Source organism: Mytilus galloprovincialis, chromosome 6 (genome assembly GCF_965363235.1).
Source record: "Mytilus galloprovincialis chromosome 6, xbMytGall1.hap1.1, whole genome shotgun sequence".
Lineage (NCBI taxonomy): Eukaryota > Metazoa > Mollusca > Bivalvia > Mytilida > Mytilidae > Mytilus > Mytilus galloprovincialis.
The window spans coordinates 48,097,933-48,125,125 of NC_134843.1; the positions used below are offsets into that span (position 1 = coordinate 48,097,933).

General features: G+C 31.4%; 1 protein-coding gene across 5 annotated transcripts in view; it reads left to right on the forward strand.

The window, feature by feature from the left end:
* The first annotated feature begins 3,355 nt into the window (after window positions 1-3,355).
* LOC143079742 (adenylate cyclase type 2-like) overlaps window positions 3,356-27,193 on the forward strand; it is a 69,667-nt gene continuing 45,829 nt past the window's right edge. For 2 of the 5 annotated variants that reach the window (XM_076255293.1, XM_076255296.1), the window contains exons 1-2: window positions 3,356-3,823; window positions 25,976-26,116. In XM_076255293.1, the coding sequence (XP_076111408.1) occupies window positions 3,563-3,823; window positions 25,976-26,116 (402 nt within the window). In that variant the 5' untranslated portion in view covers window positions 3,356-3,562. Of the gene's footprint in view, window positions 3,824-9,514; window positions 9,809-10,191; window positions 10,271-23,126; window positions 23,304-25,975; window positions 26,117-27,193 lie in introns of those variants that run through there. The other 3 variants (XM_076255294.1, XM_076255297.1, XM_076255298.1) reach the window with 3 other exon arrangements.

Sequence of the window (27,193 nt, forward strand, 5' to 3'; positions counted from 1 at the left end):
TATTTTAATTATACACATTGGCATTTGCAGATAGTTATACAGTATGTTTGATTTGCATGGAAGGAAAGCTTTATTTATCTTGTATTTCATGTACACTGACATTGACACTTCTTCATGTTTATACGAATGAGCAAATAATTCTTTTCCAAAATTATCATTAAAAAAGCCAATAATCGACCCGACGTGAATGCAAATTATTTTGAAGACGAAACTGTGTGTTTTTTCTGCAACAGTAGATATATTGGATTTTTGCATTTCTTTAAGAACCTGATTATTGATATATAATATAACGATGTATCAAGAATTTAATATGAAATATGTAATTATTTCTGAATAGGCGATACTGTATCCTAATGTTCTGTGAGTTCAATACAGCTACATAAATTATAAAACTAGGACTGACCAATAGGTATTGACTGTGAATAATTTACTCTTCGAAAATTTTGCATCTTATCATTTTCGCGATTTGCTATTCACATCCCTTTTTGTGTGGTTCGAGTTTTGCTCAAATGTTAGAAATAATATTATTTATGCACTCTAGTACATTCACCAACTATTTTTTGTTCATTCTCCAAATTACAACAAGACAGCTAGAAGCTCAACATCTAAAAAGATCAGTGAAATGTGATTTAAAGCCAATCCGTGTCTAAACACTAAATTACAAAAATCCATGTCATTTCGACTCTGTTGGAAAGTTGTATCATTGGCAATCACATAAATTCAAACATTAGAATCAATAGTGATCAATATCATTATTTTCAATTTCTATTTTTTTAGACGACCGTTCACATCTCACCTCGGAGTCGTTCTCAACTGTTGGTGTAGACAATTGTTGAACAAGTTTAAAAGATATATGGTAAAATGTTTTATATTGGCGTAAAAAAATGAAAATGTTGCAATATATACTAAGAATATTGATGGTAACACAAACATAAAAGAATCCGTTTTTGGAATTAAAACATTTATCTTATCTCCAAATATGTATACGCCGTAATCAAAAGCTTAAAAATAGGGATTTCAGTGAGAGTGGTTCATTTAGTCCTGTCTACAAATTTCGATATACTAGTCGATGTATTTTGACGCCAACAGATACGTGCAAATCAATGATTTCTCGTAGAATCTGTAAGTAGTTCCTTAAATAAGTTTGAACTGAGAAATCCTGACGTAAGCATGTCAAATGCCATTATCAAAGGATGCTGGATAAGCTATGACGTTTATTTTGTTCAGCAATGAAATGTTATACTCTGTATCGACGTTCCACAATTAATAGGATCTGTTTTCAATATCATGCATAATTAACTTTTTGTCAGAGAACTGATAGATTAGACATGGAAAAGGCTGGTTATGAATACAGGTGAAAATACAGGTATGTAAGCATAGGAAATATTAATCTGTTATTAATTGAAACCAGTGGTAAGTTCAGCTTTGGGTGATAAATAAAATGTTAAAAAGAATAACTGGACGTGGTTTATTTTTTATTTTTTTGTTATTAATATTTTAACCTCAAAAAGAATAAAAATGACTCCAAAATCAAAATGCAGTATTTTTTTGTTGTTGATGAATGATATTGAGGTTATTCTAGTAATAATTTATTATTCATCTGTGTATCGTGTGACTCTAAATCTATTCACATCTGTTTTATACATGTTACAATTGCATTGAAAATCTAATAAAAAAATGTCCTTTGGTACAAGTCTATTTGGTGTGTAATGTGTCCACAGATGCTTTTAGATTCGTCCTTTTATACATCCTTTTATATAAATACAAAACTTTGCAGATCTTAGTTAATCTTTACGTGTAAATCTTATAAGTTTTTACATATTGATGGTGTCTTAATTTAAATGATACTGTAGCTTTCGAAAGTAAATGATTTTCAGTATGTTTACATCCACTTTATTTGAACTTAGAAATTAGACAAAACGCGCGTCTGGTGCAAATACAAAATTTAAATCCTGGTATCTATGATGAGTTTATTTATCAAACATGCACTGACTCGTCCTTTTCCATAGATGCATGAATGGACAAAAAAAGTTTGTGGAGCCTTTTCTCATTATTTGAATATGTGGTTAAGGTTAAGCACAGTTTCCTGGTATATTTTTTTCTTCGTAAATAGGAAAGAACCTATTTTCACATTAATACTTAGAAGTTAGTTTGGCAAATTGCTATTCCAAGAATAAGTGTAGACAATGTCAATGTTGAGTGTTCTATATACTATGCTTTCAACACCTCTTAATTGCACAAATAACAAACAAGTTTGAAAACGGAAAGTAAAACAAATATCTTCAAAGAAGTATACTTAAAAATTGTGCACTTTATTCTAAACAATGCCAATATATAAAATATTCTCTCCATCTGGTTTAACAGGGTATTTAATTGTTACAGTTTTAAAAAAAAAAGAGGAAAAGACTCTCGTTAGGAGAATTTGTATATCTGTACTGAAATTCATAAACAAAGAAGGATCATTTTATAGCTACACTGTCATTACATAATATTTTGACTTTCATATCTGTGCACAATGATTTATTTCATATCTTTTGGAAATGTTGCCAGGTTTCATCAAGTTGTTTCTTCAAGTGTTTGTTTTCTATAATTGTAAACGTTATCAGGATTGTTTGTGTTGAAGCTAAATTTGACCTTTGAGCACCTGCTCAGCTTGCAATTTGACAGTACATTTGTTTTGAAGTTAGGTGACACTTTGTAAAATTGTATGTATATCTTTAAATCAACGACAGCTATTTACACTGTTTTACATTTGTCATTTCGGGACCATTTATCGCGGACTGTGCGGTATGGGTTTTGCTCATTGTTTAAGGCTGTAAGGTGACCTACAGTTGTCAACGTCTATGTCATTTGGTCTATAGTGGAGAGTTGTTTCACTGAAAATCATATACTATCTTCGTATTTTCATATAACATAACCTAGCTTTCGTATATTTTATTGAAATCCAGATTTAAATCGAGGATAATTTATATATTGACTTTATGTTGTAAATAATAGATAAAGTATATTGTTTTTAAATCTAAGTATGGTTTAAAACTTGACACCGGCATTTAGTTTTTAAGTCAAAATGAATGCTCAAGAGTTTAAATTGTATTCAATAATTAATTTAAACTTAATATAACTACAAGAAATAAAGATAAACATAAACATTTTATTACATATATAATAAAATGTTTATACAAAATGTTTATTTGTTGATATAATTTATTTATTTCACTGAAAATTCATTTCATGTTGAAATATTTTGTTGTGTTTCAGTTTTTGTAAATACATATTCAATGTTGCTAGACTAAAGTAAACCACGACATTAAATGTGGCATCTATATTTCAGGGTGGCAATGATCGCCTTCGCAAAGTGGAAGCATCTACTGAATATTGAAAATACTGACAGATTGAACTCGGTGTTTGATTCAAATACGTCTAGTATGTGATATTAGATTCTAAAATTTAACTGATCTTAATCTTTTTAAAAGCATATTTCTTAAGTACATTTCAAACTTTAAAGACTTGGTGCAGTTAAGCAAAATACGAGCTTTTGGATAATCCGATCGCCATATAAGTTATGAATCCAACAAAACTATGTCTACCAAAGACTGACAACGATAATAAGAGTTCTACATTTAATCAACCACGCAATAAAGTTTCTCCAAAAGTTACCAGGAGCAATTTATTGAACCATAATCCGATTCCGAAAAAACACAACAAGGCAGTTTATGCAAGAAACAACAAAGGGCAAAATGGACATGCTGTGGAAACAGGCAAGACAAGAGATATTAAAAAGGAAACGTTAAAACTTGAAGACCATTCAGTATGGACACTTAAGGTAAGCCAAAAAGGTCAAATCAAAACGATTACAAAAAATGTCATCTCACTACCACAGTGGAAAACATATAAAATATTCTAGTGGTAGCAAAGGAATTCGAAATAAAACAACTATTTCAGCCGCAGGAAGTTGTTTTTACTCGGATTCGATTACAGGTTCAATGAATACAAGGTTCTTCAGACGCCTTCGTCTCTTCAAAAATGTTTTTTAATACCAAGAACTCTTTTAATAAAAATAAATGATCAAGATATTAATTATTCCAGTGGTGTAATATTCTAATAAATCTGGTATTTTGATATTCTAATTCTATTTGGGTTTTTTTTCGGATAATACAAAGCAAGTGTGCAGAATTTCACGGTTGTAATTGTTACTTTATTCAATACAACAAACTTGGTTTACATATGTTCATGGAACACAAATGTTAAATTAAGATGATCTTTTTGGTTATACTATTTTCACCTTTAGCTTCCGGGCTATCAAACTACTGTGCGTTGAATTACAAATCAGACAAGTTTGCTTTTTTTTTCTACAAACACAACCTGACCAACGTTTTTTGTGACTTTTTCATTAATCTTTTTAAAGTTTTCCAGTGCAATCATTCATCCTTTCTTCCGTTTGCTCCTTTTTTTATGTTTATGTATCTAGTGCATATATCTTTGTTGGTTTCATATGCGCGCATCTGTAATGTCGATTCGGATATTTATGTTCTTATTCAATTATACTTCAAACGAACATAAATAATTTATAAAGACAGACTCAATACTGTTCGCCACGACAGCACAGAAAGTTTGTTATATCACAAATAAAACACTAATGTCCAATTTCCTGTCATCGATCCCTGCCATCACATATTTACATAATCTACAATAGAAAAGTATTCTATAAATTGAAGAACAAAATATGTGCAGTAATACAGATCATTTACTCCATATTGTGTACTTTCTTCTGAAGTAAAGGGTTGGTTGGTGGGAAACGATATCGTACTGTCGGAAGGTGAATCCAGAATGACAATTCTAGACTTCCTATACTATAATTCAGCTAACATGAACTCATCATGAATAATATTACCTGAACAGGTGCTTACTGATACACCATAAGCATGTTTTGATGTAAGCACACGTTCTTTGAGTGTGTCCGAGTAACCTTTAGAAATACATTGTCGTTATTTAATATAAGTCTAAAGGTTTGCACAACGGTACTACTATAAGATTGTAATATACGAGGATGATGTTATAAAAACGTGTTGGCAAATATTTCGGCTTAAAAAATAGCATTTTACTTTTATATATCTAGTAGATGACAGGCCTTAAAACTTTTCCAGCTGGACAGGTTAGTCTGTACTCGGATGATAGTTTTTGAGGTGAAATTACAGCCATTTTTGTCCATTTGTTATGATGAACTTTAATTATATTATTCAGAATATTAAATATATCTGCCTACAGTTTGATCAATACTTATTCAAACAAATGTACCAAACAACTGCAAAGACTTTGAGGTGACAGTGGCTCATAGCTAAACCATGTCATCAAAATTTAGGTATCAGAACAATAGAAATAAATTTTTCAACATGGTGAACTAACGCATCATATCTCCAAACCATGTTTTTCCAATGGTTGTTTAAGTGGTTTCCGTAAACTCTTCGAAATTTTGTGGATACCATAAAATCTTAACAATACATTTTCCGTTGCAGCAGTAACTGAATCCATTTAGTGTAAAGAGTAGTGTTAATACGATGCAAAATAACGTCCGTTTGTTTCAATTACTTAACTAAATATTATCCTTATTTTTTCAATTGTAAGTCCATTAGTAATAGCATAAGCGGTACCCCTTTTAATGTGCCAAAGACAGTTAGCAGAGTCAGGCCGTTAGATTTATCGTGAGAGCTTTGGTTACACAGGGATATAAAAACGCTTTATAGCATGAACATTACACGCAGTTCTATACGTTTGGCGTTCATTTTTTGCATGTGATGCACGTGTGACTGCTTTTGTTCGAATGACACAAACGTTAAAAGTAATAATAGTGTTATGATATTATATAAGCCAATATGATTTTAAAAAATCCATTTTCTTATGAATTACAACTGTGTCATAGTCTTAATGTTAACATATGTCTTTTTTCTATTTCTAATTTGTGTTGAGTAAACCTTGAACAATGTGATGTGTTTCAAACAAATAAAGTCTGGTGTATCCTTGTAATGTGGTTTAATTTATTAAGAATGCATGGTGGCATCACAAATTTCCATTGATTAGCTAATTTAAAGCATAAAAAGTACGAATTCATATGACGTACGGAAAAAAAAAAAACGAACTGACCATACTTTAATAAAGTTTAATAACTTTATTATTTATTAGTTTGTTTGTTGAAGCCTTCTATATAAAAAAAAATACCATTCTCATCTCCCGCCCCCGCGTTAAGTATAGTCTAATCTTTCATAACTTGAAGATGTTCAAAATTTAGTTTTTAAAATGGTTTTTTCTATCATTCTCCTGAAGATAGAACATATTAATATGTAAACCAAGTGCATGTTTCTGAGTAGAAAATTGTAAAAGTTGGTTAAATGTTAATGTCGAAACTTTCTAAATATGATATAAATTGTGTTCTGATCTTAGGATGTGACAATGGAAGCGCTTGTTCTCAATTTTATTTGCTTATTTGATGTATTCATTCTGGTTCTATAAACATGTCAAATGTTATTTTACAATATGCATATGCAGTATAACGAAATCAGAGAGCTATATTTGGAGTTTTATGTATCAAACTTTTTGTGTCAATTTCCCAGTCATAAAGACCGTTGGTTTTCCCGTTTACATTACTTATTTTTGGGGCCCTTTATAGCTTGCTGTTCGGTGTGCGCCAAGGCTCCGTGTTGAAGGCCGTACCTTGACCTATAATGGTTTACCTTTATAAATTGTTATTTGGATGGAGAGTTGTCTTATTGGCACTCATACCACAACTTCCTATATCTATATAAAGTATCTATCTGCGTTTTTTTAGCCATGGTCTATACGAGTTACCTCAAAGTTGTTACAAACAGAGTCTCATGGCTTGGAGGTTACTGCTTTTTGTCATAGGTGGTCATTTATTTTTAAAAGTTACTAATGTGAATACTTTATACTTTTAAAACATGAAGGATTGCGAAGATTATATCTTGTCCATATTTTTAAATCTATTTTTCTATTTTATATCTCTAATTAACTTGGAATCTTTTTTCTAAGTTCCTGCAAGTATATCTGTGTTCTATTTTTTTAAAACGTAAGAAATTAATTGGTTTCTGGGAACTACTCAATCGACAAGATCATAGTTTATTTCAAAAACAGAGTATCTGTCACCATTACCAAATTCTTTAAGTAACATTTAGAAACAACATTTCTACAGCTATGACGCTAGACAACCACTTGATGAGATTCTGGACTTGAATTTCACACATAAATATACAAATGTTAGATTGTTTTTTTAGGTTTTAAGATACGTTTCTCTATTTTATCATTCCGAACTGTCCGATATCATGAACGAGACCAAGTATACAGCATATTATTTTTCAACTTGAAATATAGGGTTGTCTTTCTTGTGTTAAGTATAACGGGGCTTTCTTCACATTAAACAAGATGAAAGATCATTAAACTGATTAAGAACTGACCATCAAATCTTAGATGGAATTGATTACGCCACATAAGTTTCAAGAAATGCTCCTGTTCAGAACTAATTTGTGGTGAGAAGTGGGTCCCCTATCCCGTGACCCAATCAATTATGGGATGTGAATTGTTTTTGTGTGCTTATAAAGAGAAATGTTTCTTTTTAAATCTATAATTTTATGTTTTTGGTAATATATGTCTTTTGATCTATACAGAATAATACGAAGTGCTGAAATAAATGTTCTTCCAACTAATAAATGCCCGATAAGACGATTAAACGTTTACCGTAATTTCGCAATTTGACCGCAAATGGATGTGTACACATCGTAAAATCCAACTTGGATAAACTTTGTAGATAATAGTCCTCTTGAAAGGATAAGTTTTTAAATTCACACTTGGAATTTAGGAATGTGTCAATAAATTTGCAACCAAAATGAATTTTGAATTGTGAAGTTCTCTCTTTGATGTGATCAAGAGCTCCAAAAGTAGGCGTGCATAGGTGCATATGTGCACTAGGCGTGTCTGAAAACCGACCCTAGGTGGTTAACGTCCCTCGATGGTTTACTTTTAGTGTCGATGTAAAAAGTCTTTTGTTGATGAAGATCATATTTGACAGATGCACCTGAATTATGTACTTTTTAAAACTTCAAATTATATTTTAAATGCAACATCTAAGCAGCTCAAACAAATAAGAATAAAAAAAGAAATGATCATGCATCTTAATCATTCATTGTGTATTGAATATTGATCTGAAAACAATCTTTTGGTCTTAAAAAATGATTCAGTCTAAATTTAATTTAAAAAGAAAAAAGGTTTGATAAAGTTATTGATTAAAAACAAATTAATAACAGACTGAAACTAAATGTAGACGACGCCCTATGATCGCAAGTTGTCTTGCTGCCGCGACATAAATGTTGATCGCAGGCTCGACAGAAATTGATAAGGTATGTGTGTGGGAATATTGCCAATGAAACACTGTTCCATAAGAGACCAAATGATGCAGATGTGAGTAACTATATCATATATGTCACCGTGTGGGCTTCAATGAACATTGTGCAAGCTATAAACAGCCCAATTTGATCAAATTTACTATTAATTGAACGAGAAATGATATATTGTCGAAACAGTGAAAGTCCAGGTTTTGCTACACTTGACATTATCAATAATCCATGACAATGAACAAATATAATTAAGTTTTGCCTACTGTCAGTACATCTGAGAACCTTAACAAACCTAAACGCTGACCAATGAACCACAAAAAAAGTCAAGCTCAGCCAAAAACTGCTAGACAGACATGCACACCTTACAATCATTCCATACAGCAAATATATATAGTTGACCTATCATTAAAAAAAAACAGGGGACAAACTGTATATTTTAACGGATAGTATCCATGTTTTCTACCTTCAGAAATGTAATTTTCATTTAGCAATCCTATGTCTTACATACTATATATAGACGAGACCAGAATCATTCCGTCCCCTACACTCTAATGTACTTCTTGGGAGATTTCATCATACAACGTCATTAACAAAAATTTGCAACAAGGCACGATCTCCTTTAATCCATATCTTCTGAGCAAGGATCAAGAGTAAGTAAAGTAAACGCAAATCTTCGAGAAAGTTCAGAGAATGTATTAGTGCCCCCCCCCCCAAAAAAAATAACTAAAAAATAACGAGAGAAATATTGAAGTGTTGCTTATACAGAAATCTCCATCCCACATCAGATTTCATATTTTAGGAACGATATCGGATGATTCTCAGTTTGTGATGTAAAAACTTGCAAATTCCTGGTGACAACGGATGATAGTGTTAAAACATCCGAACAAATAAAAATCGACATTAAATATCAAGGAGTATAATACAGTTAAATGGGAGAAGATTAAACATTTTTATTGACAATCGAATAAAACCATATAAAATAGCACATAATACAGACCATCAAAATTAAACTTTTTAGTCGCTAGTTTAAAGTATTTGATTTATAAAGTTCACCCTAAAGGTGTGAATGTTGTTTGTTGCGTTGCTATCATTCTGTGACCACGAGCGAAAAAGGGAATAATGAAAGTTGTAAAAGAAAATGGCGGATATGCTTAATGTTAAAGCCTTGAATCTGGAATATGAACTCTGCAAAACAGACCAAAAAAACTGTTCATTGGTCCGGTGACATCAATAAAGTTGCACCAGAAATATGTGTGGAAAATTCAAAATTAGGAGCAAGCAATAAAACAGGGAAGATCAACGAGGAAAGTGAAATAAATTACGGAACTGAAACTGGATTCAGTGATGATTTATTTAAAATTGAAACTCGACCTTTTGCATGGAGGAAGTATTATCCATATCATACTAAGGTTAATATTTTTTAACATGAAACACCACGCAATAGTTAATATTGTGACTTGGTTGCATGCTGAAATATGAAAATGAATGATTATGTGTAGAATGGCATGTACATGTATATTAGAACTTGAGCTGGGCAGGAGACTCATGATATCTGTCCATATTATCGATAACTAGATTCATAGATAACGTCCCCAAGACTTAGTTGACCAACTGCATGAAACTTTTCCTAATTTTTCGTCATTGTCTACAAAAAAAAAATCGTTACATCTTGGAATATAGTATATCAATATATTATGTACCAGCTAATATGTCCTAATATCGGATCTCTGCGTTGGAATGGTTTACGGAAATTAAGTCCCTGCGGCGGTCTCGTGTCTTATAATAAAACTTTCCGGTTTTTGTTTGCGATGCTTTCCAAACAAATAATTATTTACGGAAAGAAGAAAACGTCTCAATTAAGTTATCCCGTGGTAGGTCCTATGCCTTGTAACTTATATAATTAGGAGGTCAGTAGTGTACAATACATGATCAAAACACATTTAATTGAACCTAGCTTCTCTAGAACAATTGTTGTGCAAATTAGCCTGCTATAGTGCTATATTATTATATGATCGGACATTGCATATATAGAAGGTTATCATTGCATAAACAGGTTATCCTCTACTGCATTTATATTTTGGATTTTGTTTATAACTATCTGTATACATTTACATAGCTTTCATCTTGATTCAACCAGAAAACCATAAGGGTCTACTTGATTCCATCACTACTGACAGTAAGTCAGTCTTTGTACATATCACATGGGATGACAACACTGTGTGTGAAATTTAAATCGTGCAGCATGTAAAAATATTATAAAGTAGAAGTACACACCAGAACCATATTAACATAATTCTATAAAGGCATGCCCCAAAAAGATCATTGGAGACGATCAATGCTCACAGGGAAATAACTTGTCATGATTTTTTAGAATCCATGTTTAGCTCACCTGGCCTTACTGGCAAAGTGAGCTTTTCTCATCACTTGGCGTTTGGAGTTGTCTGTTGTCTTTTATAAAAATCTCTTGAAACTACACAATTGTCATTGGGATATCTAGTTTTAAAAATGCATCCAATGACCCCGGCTACCTACCAAAATGGCTGCCATGTTTATAGAAAAGAACAGAGGTAAAATGTGGATTTTGGCTTATATCTCTGAAACCAGAGAATTTAGGAGGAAATCTGACATGGCGTAAAATTTTTCATCTGCCCTGAAATTTTCAGACAAAATCAACCTGTTAACGTTGTTGGGTTGCTTCCACGGAATTGCTAATTTAAAAAAAACTTTGCGGTTTTTGGTTATTATCTTCATTATTATACTAGATGGAGCAAAACATTTTGGTAATTTTTTGTTATCTTTTACAAATATCTTCTCTAAAACTATTGAGACAAATTAAACCACACTTGGCCACAATCATAATTAGGGTATCTAGTATCTAGGATAATAAATGTGTCTGATGACCTAGCCTACCATCCAACAAGGATAGAACATAGGGGAAATGCAGATTTTGGTTTACATTTTTGAAACTAACGCATTTAGAGCAAATCTGAATAGGTTCAAATGTTTATCATGACGAATCAGGCAACCTGTAGCAGGCATGGGGTAATCGTAATCAGCTGTAATCGATTACATTTTGCAGTGTAATCCTATGTTATCAGTAATCATGCCATTTCTGATTACAAGTAATCATAATTTAATTGATTACATTGCCAAAAACAGGTGTAATCATGATTACTTTTATATTACTTTAATATAACATTCATATGATTACTTGCTGATTACAAAACTTGTATACTGGTATATAGGAAAATAGTTTTTGATAGACAATATGAAAATGTAGAGCATGAATAAAAAAAATCATGAAACTAGTATTCACTATGATGGGACTTTGTTTAATTTGATAAATAGCATCATCTATATAACTAGTTTTGTATAACAAAGTGTTTTATTTTGTTAACAGTTTACTAAAGGAATTTTCTTTCCAGTGTTTGTGAGATTGAGCTCTTATGATATAAGAGTATGTCTTGAAAGCATTTTTGTTCATTGATTGAACACTTCTGATATTAACTCCAATTTCATATAAGTATGCCCAATATTTTTATAAAACTACAATGAAATCCAAAAGCAGAAAACATTTAGTTCCAATTTGACTTTGAGGGTCGACATACATAACTGTGTGAGCCCTTTTAATTCAAAATGGAATTTAAAATCATATTTCATTTTTAGCAAATTTTACCAAACATGGCCAAAATCATTATTAGGGTATCTAGTTTAAAAATTGTGTCCGGTGACCCGGCCAACCAACCAAGATGGCCGCCATGGCTAAAAATAGAACATAGGGGTAAAATGCAGTATTTGGCTTATAACTCAAAAACCAAAGCATTTAGAGCAAATCTGACAGGTGTAAAATTGTTTATCAGGTCAAGATCTATCTGGCTTCAAATTTTGAGATAAATCGGACAACCTGTTGATAGGTTGCTGCCCCTGAATTGGTAATTTTAAGGAAATTTTGCTGTTTTTGGTTATTATCTTGAATATTATCATAGATAGAGATAAACTGGAATCAGCAAAAATGTTCAGTAAAGTAAGATCTACAAATAAGTCAACAGGATCAAAATGGTCTGTTGACCCCTTTAGGAGTTATTGCCCTTTATAGTCAATTTTTAACCATTTTTCGTAAATCTTGGTCATCTTTTACAAAAATCTTCTCCTCTGAAACTACTTGGCCAAATTAAACCAAACTTGGTCACAATCATCATTGGGGTATTTAGTTTAAAAATTGTGTCTAGTGACCCGGCCAACCAACCAAAATGGCCGCCATGGCTAAAAATAGAACATAGGGGTAAAATGCAGTTTTTGGCTTATCACTCAAAAACCAAAGCATTTAGCGCAAATCTGACCAAGTAAAATTGTTTATCAGGTCAAGATCTATCTGCCCTGAAATTTTGAGATGAATTGGACAACCCGTTGATAGGTTGCTGCCCCTGAATTGGTAATTTTAAGGAAATTTTGCTGTTTTTGGTTATTATCTTGATATTATTATAGATAGAGATAAACTGTAAACAGCAAAAATGTTCAGCAAAGTAAGATCTACAAATAAGTCAACAAGACCAAAATGGTCTGTTGATCCCTTTAGGAGTTATTGTCCTTTATAGTCAATTTTTAACCATTTTTCGTAAATCTTAGTTATCTTTTACAAAAATCTTCTCCTCTGAAACTACTGAGCCAAATTAAACCAAACTTGGCCACAATAATCATTGGGGTATCTAGTTTAAAAATTGTGTCCGATGACCCGGCCAACCAACCAAGATGGCCACTATGGCTAAAAATAGAACACAGGAGTGAAATGTAGATTTTGGCTTATAACTCTGAAACCGCAGCCTTTAGAGCAAATCTGACTGGGGTAAAATTGTTTATCAGGTCAAGATCTATCTGCCCTGAAATTTTCAGATGAATCTGACAACCCATTGACGGGTTGCTGCCCCTGAATTGGCAATTTTAAGGAAATTTTGCTGTTTTTGGTTATTATCTTGAATATTATTATAGATAGAGATAAACTGTAAACATCAATAATGTTAAGCAAAGTAAGATTTACAAATAAGTCAACATGACGGAAATGGTCAATTGACCCCTAAGGAGTTATTGTCCTTTATAGTCAATTTTTAACAATTTTCATAAAATTTTTAAATTTAACGGCCTTCTTTTACTTTAAAGGTCCCTATATACTTTAGAATAGGGTTCATTTATTTTTATAGTTAGGCTAGGGAATGTTCTATGTTAGGATTAGGTTTTAAGGTTTGGGTTAGTGTTAGGGTTAAGTATGGGTTAGGGTTAGGTTAAGGGTTATGTGTAGTTTAGTACAGCTTTATGAGGGTTGGGACCCTTAAAGTAAAAGAAGGCCATTTTAACTAACATTTTCCACTGAAACTACTGGGCCAAGTTCATTATAGATAGAGATAATTGTAATCAGCAAGAATGTTCAGTAAAGTAAGATGTACAAACACATCACCATCACCAAAACACAATTTTGTCATGAATCCATCTTCTTCCTTTGTTTAATATTCACATAGACCAAGGTGAGCGACACAGGCTCTTTAGAGCCTCTAGTTGATTATTTTAATAAATTTTGTTTTCCATAAATATTATGACATATGTATTCAAAATTTTCAAACAAATTATAACAATTAATCACTTATAACTTTATTGATATTGCAATTAAGACAATAAAATTTTATTACCCAAGCTCACCTATTGTTTGTTAAAAAAATGGAAGTAGTGATTAACACCTGTAAAAACATTTATGGATGTCGTCAATTATGTCCCCACAGACAATAAAACTATACTTAATTGATTTTTCATTATTTGTACAGGTTTTTGTTGAATTGGGCAGTTGGTTAAAATTTGTAAAAAAGCAAAGTTATATCTTTTACATAGAGAAAGGACACTTGTCTATAGCTATGTTATCAAATTACACATGTTACACTGTACTTACAAGTCTAAATTCTTTTAAATAAGATTAATAAATTATGGCTTCAAAAAAAATCACCAAAATTAGCTTTTTCGTGAATGTAAAAAGTGATTAGAAATTCTTTTATTTTGCAATATACAAGTAATCATAAGTAATCACAAGTAATCATGATTACTTTAAAGAAAAATAATATAATGTAATCAATTATATTTAAAATAAGGTGTAATTGTAATGTAATCGATTACATTTTATAAGCAAAGTAATTGTAATTTAATCGATTACATTTCAATCTATTAAATTATTTTGACCCCATCCCTGACCTGTAGTTGGGTTGCTGCCCCTTAACTAGTAATTTTAAGGAAATTTTTACAGTTTTTGAATATATTTAAAGATAGAGATAAACTGTAAACAGCAATAATGTTCAATAAAGAATGGTCAACAATTAAGACCGCATAGTCAAAGTGATCAATTGACCCCTGAAGGAGTTATTGCCCTTTATAGTCAATTTTAAACAATTTTGGTAAATTTTTGTAATCTTAAATACAAAATTTTCTCCTCTGAAACTATTGAGACAAATAAAACCAGACGTAGCCACAATCATCATTGGGGTATCTTGTTTAAAAAATGGTGTCTAATAACCCCGCCTTCCAACAAACATGGCCAACATGGCTAAAAATAGATAGTAGGGATAAAATTCAAGTTTTTGTCTATTATTATTTGGCCTATTATATGAAAGGAGCAAAAATGTTTAGAATAATGAACAATACCAATTGTCCTTATACATCAACACTGTTATACAAATTCTTATAGGAGTTATTGCCCATTATTGACAAATTTTTCCATTTTTTTTAGCTTGCCTGGCCCAAAGGGGTAAAATTGTTAATCAGGTCAAGATCTTTCTGCTCTGAAATTTTCAGATGAATCGGAGAACTCGTTGTTGGGTTGCTGTCCCTAAATTGGTAATTTTAAGGAAATTTTGCCGTTTTTGTTTATTATCTTGAATATTATTATAGATAGAGGTAAACTGTGAACAGCAATTATGATCAGCAAAGTAAGATCTACAAACAAGTCAAACATAATCAAAATGGTCAATTACAGAGTTATTGCCCTTTATAGTCAATTTTTAACAATTTTTCGTAAATTTTTGTAATCTTTTACAAAAATCTTCTCCTGAAACTACAGAAGGCAGATTTAACCAACCTTTACCACAATCATTATTGGGGTATGTTGTTTAAAAAATGTGTCCGTTGACCCTGCCAGCCAATCAAGATGGCTGCCATGGCTAAAAATAGAACATAGGGGTAAAATGCAGTTTTTGGCTTATAACTCAAAAACCAAAGCATTTAGAGCAAATTTGATGCGGGGTAAAATTGTTTTTAGGTCAAGATCTATCTGCCCTGAAATTTTCAGTTGAATCGGACAACCAGTTGTTGGGTTGCTGCCCCTGAATTGGTAATTTTAAGGAAACTTTGCTGTTTTTGGTTATTATCTTGAATATTATTACAGATAGAGATAAACTGTAAACAGCAATAATGTTCAGCAAAGGAAGATCTACAAATAAGTCAACATGACCGAAATGGTCAGTTGACCCCTTAGGAGTTATTGCCCTTTATAGTCAATTTTTAACCATTTTTCGTAAATCTTAGTAATCTATTACAAAAATCTTCTCCTCTGAAACTACTAAGCCAAATTAATCCAAACTTGGCCACAATCATCTTTGGGGTATCTTGTTTAAAAAAAGTGTGGCATGACCCAGCCAACCAACCAAGATGGCCGCCATGGCTAAAAATAGAACATAGGGGTGAAATGTAGATTTTGTCTTATATCTCTGAAACAAAAGCATTTAGAGCAAATCTGACATGGAGTAAAATTGTTCATCTAATGAAAATCTATCTGCCCTGAAACTTTCAAATGAGTCGGACAACGGGTTGTTGGGTTGCTGCCCCTGAAATAAGTAATTTGAAGGAAATTTTGCAGATTTTGGTTATTATCTTGAATATTATTATAGAAAGAGATAAAATGTAATCAGCAATAATGTTCAGCAAAGTAAGATCTACAAATAAGTTAATATGACTGAAATGGTCAGTTGACCCCTTAAGGAGTTATTGCCCTTTATAGTCAATTTTGACCAATTTTTCGTAAATTTTTGTAATCTTTTACAAAAATTTCTCCTCTTAAAGTACTAAGACAAAATGTACCCAAACTTGTCCACAATCATCATAAGAGTATCTAGTTTTAAAAAATGTGTCTGATGATCATGCCCGCGAACCAAGATGGCAGACATGGCTAAAAGTTTTTGGTTAATATCTCTAAAACTGAAGCATTTAGAGCAAATCTGACTGGTGGCATCAGATTTAGATATATCTGCCCTGAAATTTTCAGACAAATCAGACAACCACTTGTTGAGTTGCTGCCCCTGAGTTAGTAATTTTATGGAAATTTTGCAGTTTTTTACCATTATCTTAGATTCTTAGATATTATTATAGTATCTTATGAGATCTTTTACTATAAATTATGATTTTAACCTTATTTTACATGATTTCCAAAGCATCAGTTAATACAGGTGAGCAACACAGGCTTTTAGAGCCTCTAGTTTTAGTTCCCTTTTGGTCCATTTATACCTCTCATTTTCTCAAAGTTTACTCTTTTTAGGTCAATAAATCAAAATTCTGGGGTAACTTTCATTCATTTACAAACTTGAATTTGAACAAGGTGAATCAACACCTGAAGTGGTTATCGTGCGGTTGGGTAATAGTGGGTGGATACCAAAAGGTATTCACAGTTGTCTTTCACTATATAAGTAAAATAAAACAATAAAGACAACAACACCCATCAATTGCCCCATGGTATGAGTTTATTCTGGTCAACATGTTTCGCCAACAAGGGTGGCGTCTTCAGGACAATTTTACACATGAAATCAAACAGTGAAGTACAAATTTTGCGGTTGTGTGGTTCGCTGAACAATAGAGGTTGTTATGACGACGTTATAGATATAAATAGAAAATGAAAGTGAAAGTAAAATAAGAATATAGTATAGTTAAAAGTGAAAGTTATTCAATAAAACAATGTGGTTAGCTGCTATTTTGTCAAAACCACATGGAAGTTTCTAGTGGTAATATAGTAAAAATGATGAATGTCTAATTTAAGTTTCAGCATAATTTTACTTCGTTGTAAAAAATGTCTAACTGATCATTTCTTTTATTTTTTAAACTGCCTAGTCTAGTTTAATATGCTGATAGAAATATGTCAACACCACTATTTTCCTTATCATTTCATTGAAAAAACAATCCCTTTTGCATACCTGTTTAAAAGTAATATTGTTATTTGACTACTTATCAGACTTTTTACTCAATAATGGTAATTTTTATAATATTTTTACAATTTTGTCTAATATCTTGAAAACCCTTAAAGATAGATGGGCATTTTAAAAAATAACAGAAATGATCAGTTAGACAATTTTTACAACAAAGTAAAATTATTCTGAAACTTAAATTAGACATTCTTTTTTACCATTAAACAACTATATTTTTCCACTCTTTTTTGTGGTTTTGACAAAAGCTAAAAATTATGGGGAGAAACTGAAACAAAAAAAAGAGACTTTTGTTACAATTTTTTTTCTATTCTACAATGTTTTTGAAAATGCCCATAGACCTTCGTGAGTATCATTATAATTATTATTTCTAAAAAATAGAAACTGAGACTACATTGGGGAGTCTAATTAATTGTTATATCGACAGAGTTTGCTAAGAATTGCAATTCTCTGTTGGAAAGAATCCAGGTTCACAGACAACAATTTCATATATGTTGGCAGAGTAGTTTAAAGATTTGGGACCTTTATACAAGTTGCCAGAATAGAACAAGTTTTAGGGCCATTACAAAAATTGGCAGATAAATTAAGTGTTGAGACCTATGTATAAAGTTGGCAGAATAGATTATGTTTTGACACCTTTATCTAAGTATGCAGAAAAGAGTAAGAGAACAACTCAAAACTGACAGTACTACTTTGTAGACAGTAACTTCTTGCCCGTGTATATTGCTTTTCCAGCAATGTCTCCAAGGACTGCATGAACAACTGTTAAGTTTTCTGCTTTTAGTTAGTTTGATAGGAACTACTTGTGATAGATCATTGTGTTTTGTTTGAGGTTGCATTAGGCCAAATAAAAAAGTATGTGTGGTTCCAGTTACATCTGAAAAAAAGTTAGGGTAGGTAGGTAGGGATTTTTTTTTTATTTTATATCTTTTTTTTACATTGAGTCTATGGGAGCAACATTCTGACTTTAACAGTGCTTAATGAAAAATGACAATAAAATCTTTAGGGTAGGCTATTTTAAGCCGAAAAAGTAGGGACGGTAGGGTTACTGGAACCACACATATATTTTTATTTGGCCTTACTATCAAAACATATCAGTTTGACAACAATTTTGAGGCCCTGCCACCTAAGCCATGTTCCAGGGTCTTTCAATTAATAAACAAATTTCAATGTTTTAAGTTTTCTGCTACAGTAGACAATATTTTCTATAAAGTTACATTATTGTCTGTTACGTGACATCTCAGTATGTCAACCATTTAGAGGCCCTACCCATTAATTGATCCAGCTACTTTGAATTAATTAGAAATGTTGCTGTCCATCAGATTGTCTTTTTCTGAATTTTATGCAGACTAGTGAGGCGTATCTGTATGTCAACAGTTTATTCTTTAGAAGCAACTATGATAACCACATTTTTAAAAACTGGCAAACAAAAATCATTTTCATAGCCAATAGTTATTATATGTCCCAATTCTGATCAATTAATTTGTCCCAAATTTTTAATTAGTCTCCTATTACTATTATTATGGCATATACATACATTGTCAATCAGTCATTTTGCCTGATGGCTGCCATTTCAAATATATTTAATCAAAATATAAAGATAGTTGAGATGGCATATATAGCTCTTGGATATAATTGTTAAATGTAACACATCATTATTAATGTCATATTTGATTGCTCTTATTGTCACAGAAAAAAAATGTCAAAAAGCACAACCTTAAAAAGACCAATTACAAAATATAATGACATGTTTAATATCAGCTATATATATTTATTTAATACATGTACCGGTAATAAAACTATCCAATTTTGCATTTAAGATTAAGATACTAAATAAAAAATTCTAAATCACAATGAAATTTTAACATCAGTTAAATAAAAGTTTTAGGACTTTGATTCATCCATAGAGAATGGTGCATTTTCAAATAATTTTTCACTTTAAAAAACTAGAGGCTCTCAAGAGCCTGTGTCGCTCACCTTGGTCTATGTGCATATTAAACAATGGACAAATAAATTCATGACAAATTGTGTTTTGGTGATGGTGATGTGTTTGTAGATCTTACTTTACTGAACATTCTTGTTGCTACAATTGTCTCTATCTATAATGAACTTGGCCCAGTAATTACAATGGAAAATAATTTTCTACATTACAAAAATTTATGAAAATTGTTAAAAATTGACTATAAAGGGCAATAACTCCTAAAGAGGTCATTTGAAAATTTTGGTCATGTTTGACTTAATTGTGGATCTTTCTTTGCTGAACATTTTTGCAGTTTACAGTTTATCTTTATCTATAATAATATTCAAGATAATAACCAAAAACTGCAAAATTTTATTTAAAATTACTAATTTGGGGGCAGAAACCTGAAAACCAACAAGGGGTTGTCTTATTTGTCTGAAAATTTCAGGGCAGATAGATCTCGATCTGATAAACAATGTAATCCCTTGTCAGATTTGCTCTAAATGCTTTGGTTTCAGAGATATAAGCCAAAATCTACAAGTCACCCCTATGTACTATTTTTAGCCATGGCGGCCATCTTGGTTGGTTAGCCAGGTCAAGCCACACACTTTTTAAACTTGATACCCCAATGATGATTGTGGCCAAGTTTGGTTAAATTTGGCCCAGTAGTTTCAGAGGAGAAGATTTTTTTATAAGAATACTAAATTTTTTGAAAAATGGTTAAAAATTGACTATAAAGGGCAATAACTCCTAAAGGGGTCAACTGACAATTTTTGTCATGTTGACTTATTTGTAGATCTTACTTTGCTGAACATTATTGCTGTTTACAGGGTATCTCCATCCATAATAATATTCAAGATAATAACCAAAAACTGCAAAATTTTTCTTAAAATTACTAATTTGGTGGCAGCAACCCAACAACAGGTTGTCTGATTTGTCTGAAAATTTCAGAGCAGATAGATCTTTACCTAATAGACAATTTTACCCTCTGTCAGATTTGCTGTAAATGCTTTGGTTTCAGAGATATAAGCCAAAATCTACATTTCACCCCTATGTTCTATTTTTAGCCATGGCCGCCATATTGGTTGTTGACTGGGTCACGCCACACATTTTTTAAACTAGATACCCCAATGATGATTGTGGCCAAGTTTGGATTAATTTGGCCCAGTAGTTTCAGAGGAGAAGATTTTTGTAAAAGCTAACGACGACGCCAGACGACAGGCGCCGGACGCAAAGTGATGACAAAAGCTCACTTGGCCCTTTGGGCCAGGTGAGCTTAAAAGGACAAAAAAAATTGGATAAATGGAAATATACCATGGTAAATTCTATAAGTGGTTCTTGCATGAGCTTAATACTCACACTCATATTTCATAATATGGGCTGCGTCAGATAGAAATCAACCTAATGTTAATGCATGAATGAAGAATAAAAAAACAAAAATAAAAAGTAAAAATAATAAAAACTAGAGGCTCTAAAGAGCCTGTGTCGCTCACCTTGGTCTATGTGAATATTAAACAAAGGAAGCAGATGGATTCATGACAAAATTGTGTTTTGGTGATGGTGATGTGTTTGTACATCTTACTTTACTGAACAGTCTTGCGGCTTACAATTATCTCTATCTATAATGAACTTGGCCCAGTAGTTTCAGTGGAAAATGTTAATAAAAATTTATGAATTTTATGAAAATTGTTAAAAATTGACTATAAAGGACAATAACTCCTTAGGGGGTCAATTGACCATTTCGGTCATTTTGACTTATTTGTAAATCTTACTTTGCTGAACATTATTGCTGTTTACAGTTTATCTCTATCTATAATAATATTCAAGATAATAACCAAAATAAGCAAAATTTCCTTAAAATTACCGATTCAGGGGCAGCAACCCAACAACAGGTTGTCTGATTCATCTGAAAATTTCAGGGTAGATAGATCTTGACCTGATAAACAATTTTACCGCGTGTTAGATTTGCTCTAAATGCTTTGGTTTTTGAGTTATAAGCCAACAACTGCATTTTACCCCTATGTTCTATTTTTAGCTGTGGTGGCCATCTTGATTTGATAGCCAGGTCACCGGACACATTTTTTAAACTAGATACCCCAAAGATGATTGTGGCCAAGTTTGGATTAATTTGTCCCAGTAGTTTCAGAGGAGAAGATTTTTGTAAATGATAACCAAGATTTACGAAAAATGGTTAAAAATTGACAGTAAAGGGCAATAACTCCTAAATGGGTCAACTGACCATTTCGGTCACATTGACTTATTTGTAAATCTTACTTTGCTGAACATTATTGCTGTTTACAGTTTATCTCTATCTATAATAACATTCAAGATAATAACCAAAAACAGCAAAATTTCCTTACAATTACCAATTCAGGGGCATCAACCCAACAACGGATTGTCCGATTCAACTGAAAATTTCAGGGCAGATAGATCTTTACCTGATGAACAATTTTACTCAGTCAGATTTGCGCTAAATGCTTTGGTTTTTGAGTCATAAGCCAAAAACTGCATTTTACCCCTATGTTCCATTTTTAGCCGTGGCGGCCATCTTGATTTGATGGCCGGGTCACCGGACACATTTTTTAAACTAAATACCCCAAAGATGATTGTGGCCAAGTTTGGATTAATTTCGGTCATGTTGACTTATTTGTAAATCTTACTTTGCTGAACATAATTGCTGTTTACAGTTTATCTCTATCTATATTAATATTCAAGATAATAACCAAAAACAGCAAAATTTCCTTTAAATTACCAATTCAGGGGCAGCAACCCAACAATGGAAATTCCGATTCATCTGAAAATTTCAGGGCAGATAGATCTTGACCTGATAAACAGTTTTACCCCATGTCAGATTTGCTCTAAATGCTTTGGTTTTTGAGTTGTAAGCCAAAAACTGCATTTTACCCGTATGTTCTATTTTTAGCCATGGCGGCCATCTTGGTTGGTTGGCCGGGTCACCGGACACATTTTTTAAACTAGATACCCCAATGATGATTGTGGCAAAGTTTGGTTTAATTTGTCCGAGTAGTTTCAGAGGAGAAGATTTTTGTAAAAGTTAACAACGACGACGGACGACGACGGACGACGGACGCAAAGTGATGGGAAAAGCTCACTTGGTCCTTTGGGCCAGGTGAGCTAAAAATAGTCTGGCTTCCAAATAAGAAAGTCTATCTTCGCCTTTCTTAAGACTTGATTAAAAATAAAGGAATTGGTTTTTAATTACCAACTATTGCTACATGGTGTTAAACTGAACATTGGGTAAAGTATAGTAAATTAATTAAGTGAATGGAGTTAAAGAAAATTGAAATGACAGATGGCTTCTCCTTTCACCTACACCAAGTTCGTAGCAATAAAAATTAATTTGGTTACTGGCTTTTCGTGCTTACTCTTACATAGCCAATCTTTCCACTTTTATCTGACAAGTTTTATGTATCCCCTACAGCCACATCATGTCTTAACTTTAAAACTTGTCTATCTATGAAGAAATAATTTATATGTTTTTTTTTGTACAACCTTTTAATTATACATGTTCATAATTATGCAATACTGAATACTTGATGTTGCCATTTCTGATGTGGAGTATTCTCATGTGAAATACTATCATAAATATAGTGCATTGGCCAATGATTTCCTCATAACTAATTGAAACCTAGGAGTTTGTCAATAATACCCAATATGGTTGGATGTAGACAACAGTATCGTAATTTACTTGATGGAAAAGAGGATGTAAGTTGTTCAAACTTTTATACATATTTGTTTACATATATAGATTTATTTGCTCTCTTTAAATTTATAGTATATGTAATTGAAATTATAATTTTAAATATTTAAGTTTAGTTATACATGTTAAACTTGAGAGTAACATGAATTTTTTTTCTATTGAAGACTTGTTTTTCCCTTTAATTAATTTATGATTTTTATACAACAATTTCACAAAATATTTCCTTTATGAATGCAGCAAAAAGTGTTTTTTTTTTTGTGTGTGTAATTTAGAATAAATAAGTATATTTATTTATATATCAACATCTTGGTCAGAAATCCAAGTTATAGATTTTAAACATTTTCCTGTCTATTATGAGAAATTGTTTTGGGTGAAAGATTTTAAAATTTAGTTGGAAGTCCATTTAACAACTTTTATTTCCTGTTAAGTGTATGAATCCTATTGAAAAAGCACAGTAGATATAATCAGTTACTCTGATTTTCAAAACTTAATAGATTCATAAGTTTTAATTTCATATTAAACTTTGTAAAAGAGAAGGTCCTGTAAAGGACTAGTTTTGGGCTAAAATTCAAAGTACATTTTTCAGATGAAAGATTTGGGGCATTTTTTAAACACTTACATGTCTACTTCAGTTGATTCAATTAGTTTCTATAAAATATTTGAACTGATATGGTCATTATAGACACTCAAATTCAAGCTTAAATATGAAAAATCAATCAAATATGCCATAAAACATCATTATTTAGATGTTTTTTGTCTAAAATATAAGTGGCCACTTTCATGTTCAATATCAACCTTATATATGTTATGTATAATCATCAAATACAACATTTATTTTGATATTAAGACTGAAAACAAATGGGTCCACTTCCCTTGTAGACAAAAACCTGTCTTAAAGTTGGCACAAATGCTAAAATTATAAAGATTCAGTAATATGGCATGAATGGGTATCTGATGCATGTGTATTGCATAGTAAAAAAACAACCCTTACTTATGGAGCAAAAGTATTCTACTTTTCAACAAAAAGCTTAAACTTTACTTTTCAACAAATTTTTAAAAACGCTATATTTTGGGGCCAAAAAAGGGCCCTCCTGGGCCTACTCCTTTGAAATTTTGCAAGCTTCCAATATAAAAATATTTGTTTATCCGTGTTCTTTCATCTCATGCAATCTTTGTGTCTTTCTGTCTCTGTCTGTCTTTCTTTCTTTCTGTCAGTCTGCCTGCTTTAGGGTTTAATAACATGTTAAGTCTACTCTGCTTCTTAAAAGTAGAGGGTTTTTATTCTATAAAATGTTTTACTCTTACAGCTGATGTCCATATTGTCCTGATGTTTATGTTTTAGCTATAAATTTGCAAAATTATTGTTAGCTGAACTGAATAATCAATTATTTAATGTTTGACTATATTGAATATGGTAACCTTTTTCTCATGCCTCCTGCAGTGTTTCTCATCCTGTGATGAAAGTTTTGGTAGACATGTTATTTGTTACTATGTAACAGTATAATGTTACATATTTGTTTTTCGTTTCCTTATTTTGTACATAAATCAGGGGTCTTTGAAATTTTGTTTGAATTGTCTTGTGACATTTGTCATTTAAAGGCTTTTTATAGCTGACTATGTGGTATGGGCTTTGCTCATTGTTGAAGGCTGTACAGTAACCTTTAGTTGTTAATTTCTTATTCATTTTGTCTCTTGTGAAGAGTTGTCTCATTTGCAATCTTACCACATCTTCATTTTTATAAATAACTTATTTACCTCAAATTAAAACAGATATCTTATTTATATTATAAGATATATGTTGTACATTATAAGATATCTTGAAATTGAATAAAGATAAAAATGGCTAGTAGGGTGTTTATTTTGATACTTTTAAAAGTACTCTTTTTACTTCAATATCAATTTAGTTCCTATTAAACATTTATTGCAGTGTGAATTAATGATTTAGAATAATAATGATTATAGCAGTTGGTTTAAGTACTTATTTTCCATAACATTTGTTGTATCATATTTATAAATTAAAAGGATAAGATCAAATTATTGGAGAGAACTGTCTGAAATTGATGTGATTCAAGTGATTTCGATGAAGGAAATTTTTTAAACATTTTATAATGGTAAAAATGTTTATTTGGGGCATTCGACCTATTTTAACTCAGATTTTGGAATTTTTTAATCGAAATTATAGAAAAATGGAATGTTGTTAGTACATATAAAATAGAAAATGATGAATACTATTAGCTAAAGAAAGTTTGGACGGGGTTCTGTGTATTTACATTATTTGCACAACTCTCCTTACTGATGCCATATTTTGGAATTTCCGTGACCTAAATGGTTCGCGAAAATTAATATTTTTATATATAGTATAGTAAATATATTTTTTTTTCATTTTAGAACTTTTCTCAGTGAATGCAACCATTGTTTTTAAATATAGATGTTATTGTCTATTCACATGTTTTATTTAAAGAAAATTTTAATGATAAAATAGTTAAGCATTAGATAAATGATATAAATCATGATATCAAAATAAAAAGTAAAAACTTTGGAAAAGACTATATAAACTTTACTATCAATTTATAAAGAAACCTTTTTTCCCATAGTTTGATTTTGTAATTATATGAAATACACAATTTTGTTTTCATTGGTAACTAATTTAGAGATAATTTAATCTTTGATTTTACAGAAAAAGTTTGAGGTGCTACAGATTGAGCCAATTTACCAGAGCTATATCATACAGATCCAGAGGCCCTTAGTGGTTGGATATATTGGTTTAGTTGTAGCCATACTACTTGGAACTGTGATCTACCACATAGCCAATGTACAGGTGAGTTTGTGGCTGGTTAGTTGTGCTGAAAAATGTGATGTGAGTTTCAACTATTTAAAACTGAATCCACAAAGACTTAGCATGGTAGTACAAACCTAAGTATCTTCTCTGTATTTTGAATGGTCAAATATGTGAAAAATTGTGAGTATAACATGAAATCATAGAAAAAGTTAAATCCTTTAAAAAAACGTATCAGATAAATTTTTCTATTCTTTTATATTATGGAAGGTTGGGTCCTTAAGAAAGAAGATAGTACCCTGTAGTCTTTTACCCTGTGGGTTTTGATAAAAAAAATGTGCATGAATTATCAAGTGTTATGAGCATGACGATATTCTTCATTGTAAAGTTTCAACAGAAACGGAAGAGTGAATTAGAAATTTGAGTTATTCATTTAAAATATTGATTGTTTAATTTTATTTTGTTTGATATAAGTCCCTTTCATTTTATGATAAAAGACGAACCCTGGTTGTACTTGAAAAATTTGCATTGTTATCTTTTCATTTAAAGTATGTCTAATTCCAGTTTTATAAAACAAATATTTAGAAGGACATAAAGCTTTGTTTTTCCCTTGACATTAGATATGAATATGGTTGTATATGGTATTAAGCACAAATAGTTGTGGAAAAAGGAAGTTCATATTAATAATATTGGTGTCACTTTGAAGGGAAAAGTTGTTTGCTCGGATTAGAACTTAAGAAGCCTATATGGAAAACAATTCAAAACTTTTATATATGCCTTCCTGTGTTTTTGTTCATCAGCATCTTTAATATATTGGAACATTATTATCAATGCATTTTTTTGATACATGGCAGCTTTTATTTGAAATAATAAGTTCTAGATAAATAAAATTTCTAAATGTCATAAAGTCTGATTGTTGTGTGCTAAAAAATTCTTATTTCTTACTCTTGTCTCATTTTCTAGTCATTAACAATTCTTGTATGGTACTAGACTACTAGTTGTCAAACCTTGCAGAAATTGTAAAGGCACTAAGTTAAATGGTTTATTGGACATTTTGTGCAGCAAATAATTATTATTTACTGGTCAGAACAAAATTTCATTGAACATTCAATGATTAAA